General features: G+C 34.5%; 1 protein-coding gene across 1 annotated transcript in view; it reads left to right on the forward strand.

Moving 5' to 3' along the window:
• UPF2 (UPF2 regulator of nonsense mediated mRNA decay) overlaps positions 1 to 12369 on the forward strand; it is a 105141-nt gene that overhangs the window by 8878 nt on the left and 83894 nt on the right. The window contains exon 4 of the mRNA XM_046678827.1: positions 10362 to 10522. Within this exon, the coding sequence (XP_046534783.1) occupies positions 10362 to 10522 (161 nt within the window). The remainder of the gene's footprint in view (positions 1 to 10361; positions 10523 to 12369) is intronic.

The following is a 12369-nucleotide window of genomic DNA, read 5'->3' on the forward strand; positions in this document are numbered from 1 at the left end:
ATTTTCTTTCTCTGTCACTTTACCTTATCTGCTATTATTTTTCTGTGTGTTTTGCTGTTCCCTCTCTATAACAGGTTTGCTTTCATTGTTTTATATTTTAATTTTTCGATGTCCGTCTTATTTGCACTTTTAAGAAAAGTCATTATCAGTGGTGTTTTAGATGAGAAATTTGGAAAATAGTACACCAAATTAGCTGTGAACAAATTTCTTAAATACAACTATGTAAAATGCATTTATAGGATTCTTTCTCCTGGAGACATCCATTTAAAATTCTATAGGAATAATGTCTGTACCTGTGGTAGTTAGTAAAGACACTGGATTTAGGAGTCACTTTTGATTGTTGTAAGATACTGTACATCATAGACTGGTGTGTAGCATCTGCACCTAGGAGGCATCAGTAAACTGGAAGTTGATGAAGTTGGTGGGCATTAGGTCAACTTTTATGGAAGACGGATTTGGAGGAGGCTCAGGGGGTACAGAAACAGCCTTTGGCTAAGTACTTTGTAGCTGTTTGAAGTGTATGATTGACAGTCTGAAATTGCTGTTGATCAGGAAATATTTTGAGGGAGTACACTTTTCTATTCCCAGGAGCCTAGAGCTTGCATTCAGGGAGGACTGCCTGGTGATTGACTTAACCAGAAGAGAAGACCGTAATAGTGATGTCAGTGATACAGTTAGGTCAGGATCAAGGGGGATGCAGACTCTGGCTAAATCCTGTTGGCTGAGGGTCACCCAGAAGTAAGAATTTAAGACGGCAGTGGTGTTCCTCAATGTTTCTTAAAAAAGGAATCCTTGTTTTCTGTTTTTGAATAGTGAGGACTGTTTTGAACTTTGAAGAGGCAACTTCAGAATGTATTTATAGATCAATAATGAGTAAAAAGGAAAATAGTGGTCCTCTATGAATGATTCCCACATATTTAAGGTTTCTTAATTATGATTTACATAGTGTTTTGTCATTTTCCTAGTCCTTTTCCCATATGTTCTACCTAATACATCACAACTGATTTTGTAAGTATGCTTTGATTACTTTTTATTGACTATTTTAAGGGTTATGTGTGTGTGTTTGCTTTTGATTGGCCTCACAGAAGGTTAAAGGGTGGAGAGATTCTGCAATGATTTAATCCAGTCACCCTTCCCATCCAGTTTATAGATTATCTGACAGATAAGTTATTCTTCCTCTGAAAATCAAAGGAGCTTAGTCCTCAGAGCCTTTCTAATGTTGGACACACCTGTTTACTAGGAATTCAAGCTGAAATTTAACTCCCCATAAAATGGTTCCCTTGGCTTTACTTTTTTCTGGTACACATGGAATAAAGCTACTCAAAGTGGGGGTCTATGAACTGTTTACCTGTTTACAATAAATTAAGTATAGACACTGAGACTAATAAGCAGTTAGACATTTTTATAGCAATTTTCCATTGCCACGATATTATTGCTGTATTTCATGAAAGTATCTGCAATGATTGGAAAAAAATTTTTCTTTTAGCACGGATAGTTTGAGAAGCGCTGGCATGGAAAGTGTCTCATCTCATACCCATGATAACATCTCAGATATGTGCCGACTGCCAAGGTGTTTCCCTTTCATCTTCTCCAGGCTAAATACCTCCGCTTCCTTCAGTTTACTCCGTGATTTCTAGGCAACTCACTATCCTTAGGACATTTGTTTTGGATGCTTTCTTTTCCACCGGTGACTTAAAATTCTTTGGGTTTTCATAGCTGCCTTGTCATTCTTTTGACTTTTTGTTAGGCTGATATACACCTAAAGCCTAATTTCTCGACTGAACTGCTCCCAAGCCACTTCTTTACCTTGAACTAGCAAAATAATTTTTTAAACCTAAATACAGACTTATTTGTCTCTTTTAAACTTTGTTTAGATGCTTTGGCATATTATTTTAGCCTAATGATAATTTTGAACAGTGATTACAGGTATATTTATTAATTGTACTTATCTGCTGGTCATATTCAGCTTTGATAAACAGACCTTCTGTTCTTTGATTATTCACGTCACCAATGAAAAATTTTTTTTCTATTTTATTTTTTATTGAGGTTATGATAGTTTACAACCTTGTGAAATTTCAGTTGTACATTATTATTTGTCAGTCATATTGTAGGTGCACCACTTCACCCTTTGTGCCCACCCCCGCTCCCCCTTTTCTCTGGTAACCACTAATCTGTTCTCTTCGTCCACATGTTTGTTTATCTTCCACATATGAGTGGAGTCATACACAGATTGTCTTTCTTTATCTGGCTTATTTCACTTAACATAGTACCCTCAAGGTTCATCTGTGTTGTTGTGAATGGGATGATTTTATCCTTTTTTATGGCTGAGTAGTATTCCATTGTGTATATGTATATATGTATATATGTGTATATGTATATACACATTGGAATACTACTCAGCCATAAAAAAGGATAAAATATATACTGTCTTCTTTATTCAATCATCAGTCGACGTGCTTTTAGGTTGCTTCCATGTCTTGGCTGTTGTGAATAATGCTGCAGTGAATATAGGGGTGCATAGGTCTCTTTGAATTGCTGATTTCAAGTTCTTTGGGTAGATACCCAGTAGTGGGATGGCTGGGTCAGATGGTATTTCTGTTTTTACTTTTTTGAGAAATCTCCATACTGTTTTCCATAGTGTCTGCACCAGTTTGCATTCCCACCAGCAGTGTGTGAGGATTCCTTTTTCTTCACAACCTCTCCAACATTTGTTATTTTATTTTACCAATGAAAATTTTGAACAGGATATAGTGTTAAGAGCACAGCTTAGTGGCCTTTCCCTAGAAACTTTTTAAACTGTTTAAATAGAGAAGTATTAACCTATGGTTATTAGAGGAGGTTATTTACCTCGTGTAAATTGGCCTTAGTTTTAGGAGTTGTTTTATCATGGGAGACTGTCCACTTAGATGTAATACTTTGGGGGATGTGAGAATCTTAATCACAGTATAGAAGATATTGGCATACAGCTTCATAAATCACTCATGCCTTAGGATAACTTCAATTTGAGCAGCCTCTGTAGTGAAGATTTAAATACCTGACTGATCAAAGAAGATGTGAGGAATGGATTAGTGTGGAGTGCCTGCTTGGCCTAACGTCAGTCTCCTTACTTCTAAGAGAGTACATTACAGTGTACTGTTAAAATGACCAGTTTCTGAAAGTTCTGCCCCCCCAAGTATTATCCAGTAGTTGTTTTGAGGTTTTTCTACAGCATGGGACTAAATCATGGGCCATAGTTTTTTCCAGTAAGTTTTCTCTTAGACATGATAATGCTAGAAATCTAAGTGCTAGGCTAGTGGATATTTAAGACTCATGTGTAGTTAAATTACTTTAAGCCTTTATTCAATATCTTAATAATGATGGTTTAAAAAAAATCAAGTGCGCTGTATCTTTGGCCTGTGAATCCTAGATGCTCTTGGTGGTTTTAATTAACCTGGGAGATGGCGCTGTTTTTAGAGGTTGTGAAGTCTCAGTCTATACTCATTAATGTCTATACTTAAAAATTGATTCACCAATTGAAAAAATAGAATAATAAAATCTCTAATCTTTTCTTAAAGACATTGTAGTGAGTGAATGGAGACAGTGACTGGGTGAGACCTGTTGAGTCTCACTGGTTCTTTTCTCGTGTTATCTGGGTTGATACCATTAGCATTAGCTAGTTTTGTTTCTAAGTCACTGAGGGATTTACAGTTATAAGCAAGCAATACATTGGATCCTAGCTTGGGTGAATTCTAATAAATTTGAATTTATAAGCTTTTTGTGCTTAAAAGAATGTTATTTTTTTATTTATACATTTTGATTAGTGATGATCTGAGGAGTTATAGTTAATATTTACACATTTAAAAACAACATATGGTAATATTTTCCAAGTTAGAGTTAATAACTTTATTTCTTGGTAAGTTTTGCTTTTCGTTACATTCAGTACTCTAACTTTATATTTGAAATCTGTTGTACTTGGAGATACTGTTCTCTTAGAGATAATATTACCTGGTAGGTTTTGGGTACTTAATAAAATTGGTTGAAGAAATGATTTAATTTTTATTAGATATAACTTAATGTTATGTAGCAGAATTTGTTTCTTGTAGTATAGTGAAATCATGAATTCAGATATTAAGTCAGAATTCTTGCTTAAATAATTCTGAAGTATCTTTTTTTCCCTGATTGGTGGGAGTGGTGGCAGATTTCTCTTTTCAGTACTGGTAAATTACGACCTTCATGATTGTATGCTCGGTCCAACAGCAGTAAGTGATTTATTTGATGTAAAGTTTAGTAAAAAAAAAAAAGCCATGTAGGCAGAATGTAGGTGTTAAATCAGGGAGGTTTCTTTAATGAATGCAAACTCATGAGGCATTACTTTACCAGTGTTGAAACTTACAAACACGTAACCCAAATTAAAGAGTGTTGCTTTGACCCTTCACTCTGCTTCCAGGTAGGTTGTGCCTTGCCCTTACAGGTAAGATTGTTTGATAAATCGTGTTGTATTTAAGCACTATTAAGATGTTATATCATTGTGCTTTAGACTTAAGCAGGCTTTAACAATTTAAAAAGTGCCCTAAGATTGTTACCTCCTTCCAGATATTCTTTAATTCTGATTCAGTGACTTTGACATAGTTGTTTAATAAGTGGGCATAGTTATACTTAACTATGTTCTAGTGTCTGTTCACACAAGATTATAAGGTATCCATAACCAAATTCTAAAATGAAACCAAAAGAAAATTTAAGTTACTTCTCATGAAAATTTGACAGAGTGCTAAAGGAGATGATAAGTAAAAGCCAGTAGTTTTTCATGGCTGTGTTTCATGATTATTTTTTCAAGATTTTGGCCATGTGTTCTGTTATGTTGCATGACTGTATAAGGTGAAAGCTAAAATGGATTTTCTGTGTTCTTGGCAAGATTTTTTCCTTTTTTAATTTGGCTAATCAAAATAGTACTTGCAATTGAAGTTTTTGCCTTTCCTACAGTGGGCTCTGGCATTCTTTTATCCTGATGAAAATACTGTTTTACATTAATATAGTGCATTATATGTATGATCTTAATTGATTTACACAGTACCCTTGAAAGAAATACCTCTAATTTGGAGGTGATAGATCAAATTTAGGAGTTAAAGAGCTTACCCAGTGTGACTTAGATAGCAAATGGCAGAATCAGGTTTCTTCTTACTTCTTCATACTGTGCTTTTCACATCTTCCATAGCACTCATCTTCTTCTGCATGTAGTACTTGTACTTGTTTTAAGGTGTCTGGTAAACACATTAGCCACTCAGTACTTACCAAGTCAAATCTAAACAAAAGAAGGACTCCAAAGAGGATATAAAACAAGCACCTTAATGTGGGAAGACTTGTCTTGTCTTTAATTTGAGAGGCAGTAGAGTGATACTTATGGGCGTGGACTCTGGAGCCCGCCTGCTTGGGTTCAAGTCTTAGATCCGTCATTCACTCATTCTGTAACCGTGAGTGGATTACCTCACATCTCCCTGTTCAGTTTTCTCCTCTGTAAAATGGGATAACAATAGCACTCTGCCTCTGAGGGTAATGATGCAATGAATTCGTATGTGTAGAACCCTTGATAACAGTATCGGACGCAGTGTAAATATTCAGTGTTAGTTCACTATCCATAATATATTGCCTGCTTAATCCTTCAGAAAGACTTGAATGAGAATTTCTGTCTTTTTATGATTTTGAAAATTTGTCAAATTTTCATGCTTATTTTAAAAATTCATGTTTTAAAACAATAGAAAATAACAGAGTAAACAATATACAGAATAAAAGAAATAGCAAGAAAGCCAAGCAATAACAATAAAAATGAAAAAAAGTAGAAAAAGAAAAGTCTTTTTTCTTTAAGATTTTATTTTATTCCTTTTTCTCCCGAAAGCCCCCTGGTATGTAGTTGTATATTCTTAGTTGTAGGTCCTTTTAGTTGTGGCATGTGGGACACCACCTCAGCATGGCCTGATGAGCGGTACCATATCCACACCCAGGATCCAAACCAGCGAAACCTTGGGCCGCCGAAACGGAGCGTGCAAACTTAACCACTCCGCCACGGGGCTGGCCCCAGATAATGCATTGTGGGTTTTTTTGAGGAAGATTAGCCCTGAGCTAACATCTGCTGCCAATCCTCCTCTTTTTGCTAAGGAAGACTGGCCCTGAGCTAACATGCGTGCCCATCTTCCTCCGCTTTATATGTGGGATGCCTACCACAGCATGGCTTGCCAAGCGATGCCATGTCTGCACCCGGGATCCGAACCAGTGAACCCTGGGCCACTGAAGTGGAAAGTGCGAACTTAACTGCTGCGCCACCGGGGCAGCCCTGAAAAAATGTCTTTTAATACTAGAATTTTTTGAGGCATTTATGACTTTTCTTGCTTATGAGATATAATGCTTGATTCAAGAATAGACTATTTGATATTTTCTGTGTTTTACAATATTAAATTAGTTAAGTCAAGGATTGATGTACCTTAGAGGTGCTTCCAGACCGTGATGTCTCATATATATTGGGTGAAGGAGGTCTACTTTCTTTTATTTTTATTATGATGAATAAGACTCGGAATTCATTTAGTTTTCATGGCTTACTTTTCACATCTTTAAAATGGTACCAGTACTTCCCTATCGTGTAGTGCTCTCGTAAGATGGGATGAACTTGTTGATAATACATTTAACAGTGGTACTGACTCAGTTAACTCCATTTGTGACAGGGATTGGCAAACTGGCCACATCACGTCCACCACTAGTTTTCGTACAGCCAGTGAGCTAAGAATGGTCTTTACCTTTTTAAATGGTTGAAAAAAAATCAAAAGAATATTTTGTGAAATATTATATGAAGTTCAAATTTTGTTGTCCATAAATTTTTATTGGAACATAGTCACACTCTTTTGTTTGCATATGACAATATGTAATATTTCAGTATGGTTGCTTTTGTGCTATATCAGTTGAGTAGTTGCAACAGAGACCATATGGTCTGCAAAGCCTGAAATATTTATTATTTGGCCCTTTGCAGAAAAAAGTTTGCTCACCTCTGATTTATGACAATCTCAAAACAATGGCTTTCAATTCAACTTTCTGTAATAGCCATGCCTCTGAAGAGATTGTAATGAAAATGTGTGGTGAATCGTATCTTCAACTTGATTTTGCTTAGTGACATATTCCCATGGAATTCACATAAGAAATTTTTGGTGAGATTTATACTGATGTACAGAAGAGGTTCTCTGGTCAAATGTGCTGTTTGATGTTTAGTTCCCTCATACAGGTCTTTTAAAAATTTAATCAAACTGAAAATCTTTTCCTGTAGGCTTCATAAACTTATACAAAACTGACATAGAAGTACATTGATTAAAAAATGTTTCATTTTAATTTTATTCAAATATCAAATGATTCTAGGGATTTTGAATGTTCAGACACCTATGATAGGTTATTTCTCTGCTTCAAATCTGTAATCTTTACTACATGCCACGGGGTTAGTCAGGTATTTAGTAAAGGTATATTAAATAAATGGTCGAGGAAATACGTGTGACTATATAAGTTTTATGTATAACGTAACTCTTCTAATGCCCTTTCTTTGGTATTCTGTACTGCTTATCACGTGCTCAGTGTAAGATTGATTAGAAAACAAGCCAACCAAAATCTAAGCCTTTTACTGAGGACTGTTCTCACTAGGTAGTACCCCAAGCACATATAAATTAAGTTTTTAGGTAAATTAGTACTGTTAAAAAGTTTGATTGCAGAATTGAACTTTAGGGGAGGGTGAGGAGTCTCTCTGAAGCTTCAAAGTTTTAAATTGGTTCCAGGAGGACTGGAAAGGGCCTAGAATGCGTACAAAGGGACCTGTCATAGAATCAAGCCACTTTCAATTGACCCAATGCAAAGTTCCAGGCAGATGTTTGAAAGTGAGGTTGATACTGGAAAAGGAGTGCACATTTTCAGTATTTATTTTTTATTTATTTATTTATTTTGGTGAGAAAGATTGACCCTGAGCTCACATCTGTTGCCAGTCTTCCTCTTTTTGCTTGAGGAAGATTGTTGCTGAGCTAACATCTGTACCAATCTTCCTCTATTTCTTTTTTAACGTGAGGTGCCACCACAGCATGGCTTGATGAGCAGTATGTAGGTCTGTGCCCAGGATTCGAACTGGCGAACTCCGGGCCACCGAAGTAGAGCATGCAAACTTAACCACTATGCCACTGGGCACCGCTCATTTTCTATTCTAATAAATAGTCATCACCTTGCTACTGCTTATATATCATAAATCCTTAGTGAATATTGTATAACCTAAAACTGGATATATGTTCTTCAGATGACCAGCCTGTCACAACTTGTTAGAGAAGTAAAGTTCCAGATTGTGTTATTTTGAGATATTTCCCAATTTCTTTTCGAGTACTGAAATAATTTCACTTCTTAACTGTCATGAGAGGTTTTGAAATCCCTTAGAACTGTCATTATCCCTTTTAATGTTATTTGCTTCAGAATAAACTCTTGTTTTTATTAATTGACATTTTTCCTAATAATTCACTGCAGGACATTTTAGAGTAGTCTACTTTTGAGTATGATTTATTCAAATAATTTATTTCATTTAATTTTAATGAGTTTTTTCTTTCCTTTTTTTTGGAGAGGAAGATTGGCCTCGAGCTAACACCTTTTGCCAATCTTCCTCTTTTTGTCTGAGGAAGAGTGGCCCTCAGCCACCATCTCTGCCCATCTTCCTCTATTTTATATAGGGGTTGCGGCAACAGCATGGCTTGATGACTGGTATAGGTCCACGTCCAGGATTTGAACCCATGAACCTGGGCTGCCGAAATGGAGTGTGTGGGACTTAACCATTATGCCACCAGGCCAGCCCCTTAATGCCTTTTTTTTTTAACTTCAAAAATGACATAACTTCCAGTTAAAAGTTCTAACAAGGTGATTCAAAGTAATGTGTCGTGTCTCGTGGATTGAATATTTTTAAATGCTTTGGGGTTTTTTTTAATTTTTAAAATTCATTTATAAAACTTACTAAAAGAAACTTTGTTTTATGTATGAAATTAGTCTGAAATAAATGTTTAAAGAGAGAAACTACTCTTTAATGACAGTATTTTCAAAGTTTTTAGAGAAATACTGTTTAGCTTGGATTATCGTGGTTAAACTATTTTGGCATTTTACTAATCTTTTTGTAGAATGATATTGTCTACTGTATGTTTAAATCATAAGAAACTGAGTGAAAATTTCTCATTTTAGATCCTAATAGGCCAGATTTGGGAAGAATAAAGGATTTGATTTAATGAATAGTAACTAATCTATACATTGATCTATCTTGTACTTATAATGGGAACTGATATTCCTAAAACAGAAAATGTTGTTGTTTAGAACATTACAGAATTTAAGCAGAAGTTTATGTGTGTACGAATTGGGTGATATGGGAAAGTTTGGGAATTGTTTCAAAAAAGCAAGGGTGAGTAAGTGTGTAGGCATAGTTTTGCTACTTTATTTTCTGTAACATTTAAGGAGATAACATCACCAAAAAGTAACTAATTCGTTTTCTTCCCTGTTCATAAGAAAACTCAAATGACAAGGGATTAAAAAACCTTAAAATTACTTTTGAAGTTGACTTAGTTTACAATTTATAATTGACTTTTTGAAATGTGTACTGTATTTGCATTGAAGTTTATAAATTTGAAATGTTACATTACTATGTAAATATTTAGGTATAGAAAAAATTGCATCCAGCTATAGACATCTCAACCATCTGTACTAACATAGTAAGATTTTTATTTGACTGTGTACATTTTGAAAATTTTTTAATAGTTGTACATTTCTGATTACGAGCAGCTTACTAGTGAAGAATAGAGGTGGACCGGCCTTGACTGGCTTGCTCAGCTTTGTTAAATGGATAAATAACCAGTGCTTGCACAGTAAATTGAGAATTGGCTATATGGAAGATATGGGCTTTTTCAAAAGATAATCTTCATTTAAATCATTATGAAAGTTCAAAGATACTGATTCTGTAAGCTGTTTTTGAAAACTAATTTGTTTAGGGATGTTAAGTACTTTTGGTTAATTGTATGTCTAGAGGGAGTATGGCTGTAACAAAATAAATAATTTTTAGCTATTTGGTGGCATAATGTTAAATATTATATTTCTGCAGGCTTAATTGTTAATTACACTTTATATTCTTTGAAGAACCAGTGTTAAAATGTAATTGCTTAGGCGAATTTGATTATACAAATTTTAAGTTTCATATATGTCTTGAAAATGTTAAATAGTAAAATAAGTTGAAAAAGATTGTACTAATAAGTTCATATGATAAAATCAAATTTTATGGAACATTCCCAGTGTAACACATGATCACATCTATTTTGATAATATTATCAGATTATTTCATCATTTGTTTATAGGCGTATTCTGCATTCTAAAGGAGAGCTAAGTGAAGATAGACATAAACAGTATGAGGAATTTGCTATGTCTTATCAGAAGCTGCTGGCAAATTCTCAATCCCTAGCAGACCTTTTGGATGAAAACATGCCAGATCTTCCTCAAGACAAACCCACACCGGAAGGTAAGGTATCCTTAAAAACAAACATTGTGATTTTTTTAAAAGATTTTATTTTTCCTTTTTTCTCCCCAAAGCTTCCCGGTACATAGTTGTATATTTTTAATTGTGGGTCCTTCTAGTTGTGGCATGTGGGATGCCGCCTCAGCATGGTTTGATGAGCGGTTCCATGTCCATGCCCAAGATCTGAACCAGTGAAACCGCTGGCCACTGAAGCGGAGTGTGCGAACTCAACCACTCGGCAATGGGGCCAGCCGTAACATTGTGATTTTTTAGTAAGCCTTATCACTCACTTATCTTTAGATTTTTCAGATGTCTATTATTGAAAATTTAAGTTGTAATAGTATCTTTAAAATTTTTTGAAGAAGTGGTATTAAGACCTAATAAGAACCTTGAAAAGCTACTTGAAATGCTCCTCTGAATGGGCAAGGCTTTTCACTTAGAGAGTAACAATTAACTCATGATATTACGGTGAGTTCCCTTAGGTTCTTTTGTGATAGATAGCCTTGGATTATGTCTAATGCAGGCCTGTCTTAAACCATACTTGAGGTTATAGAAAGATTCACTTTATTTCTCAGACAGGTAATAAGCTGGATTGGACCTTTGGGATTCTAATATTTCTATATTTATCCTTATTTTTGATCTATTTGTTTTGAATGATATGTTATCTTTGAATTGTTATTTAGAACTAAAGCTTACATTGTAGTTTTGTGAGGTGAACTGTTTATCATTTTGTGAAATGAGTTGTTTTCCATATTATTTCTAAGATGTTTTAAACTTTCTTGATTGTCCTTAAGTTGGTAGGGTTTCTAATATATTACTCTAACCTGTCACACCAACTACTGGATGAAATAATTATATTTATGTTAGACACATGTGTTAAGTTATTAACCTTAGAACTATCTGGCAATTCTGTTTACTTAAAAATCTTAAGAGTAAAGTATCTTTCATAATACAAGAAGATATTTTGTATTTTGTATCCTCAATAAGAAATACCTATTGTACCCTGTCAATGCATTTATTTTGTTATATAGAATCATGTACATAATTCCTTCTAATTTTTATCAGTCTGGATCAATGAGCCTCAAACTTTTTAATTTTTTAAAAGAGGTTCCACCATAGAATTTGTGTTTTGGTTGAATCTGGCTGATTTCTCAGAACTTTCTCAGTATATGTATTACATTTTAGAACCAAAATCTTTTCATAGTGTTTTAGTATCCTTTGGTATTGAATTACTTACCTTATTTCTACTGAAATTTAAGCTAGTTTTTTCTTTTGATGTTAAATGACTGAAAAGTATTTTTAGGCATTTTCCAGAGATAATAGATCGTGACAAAATTTTGTCATCATTTTTAAAAGATATTTTCACCAGGTGTAAAATTTTAGGGTCAGGTTTTTCTGTTCGGTACTTTAAAGATGTTGCTCTGCTGTCTTTTAGTTTGTATTGCTTCCATTGAGAAAACTGCTGTCATTCTTATCTTTGTTCTTTACATAGTGGGAATTTTTGTGTTGTTCTTTTAAAATTACTTCATTATCACTGATTTTAAGCAACTTAATTATGATGTGGCTTGGTGTTGGAGTTCATTGGACTTCTTGAATCTGCGCGTTTATAATTTTCATCAAATTTGGAAAATTTTGACCCTTATTTCTTCAAATATATTTTCTGTTCCCTTCCTGCCTCTTCTGGGGATTCAGTTACAACTATGTTAGGTGGTTTGAAGTTGTCCTTTTTATTCTTTAGTATTGTTTTTCTCTGTCTTTTGTGTTGGATAGTTTCTATTGCTATGTCTTCAAATTCCCTGATCTTTCCTTTTACAGTGTAACATACTGTTAATCCTATGTAGAGATGTAGT

Source organism: Equus quagga, chromosome 12 (genome assembly GCF_021613505.1).
Source record: "Equus quagga isolate Etosha38 chromosome 12, UCLA_HA_Equagga_1.0, whole genome shotgun sequence".
Taxonomy (NCBI): domain Eukaryota; kingdom Metazoa; phylum Chordata; class Mammalia; order Perissodactyla; family Equidae; genus Equus; species Equus quagga.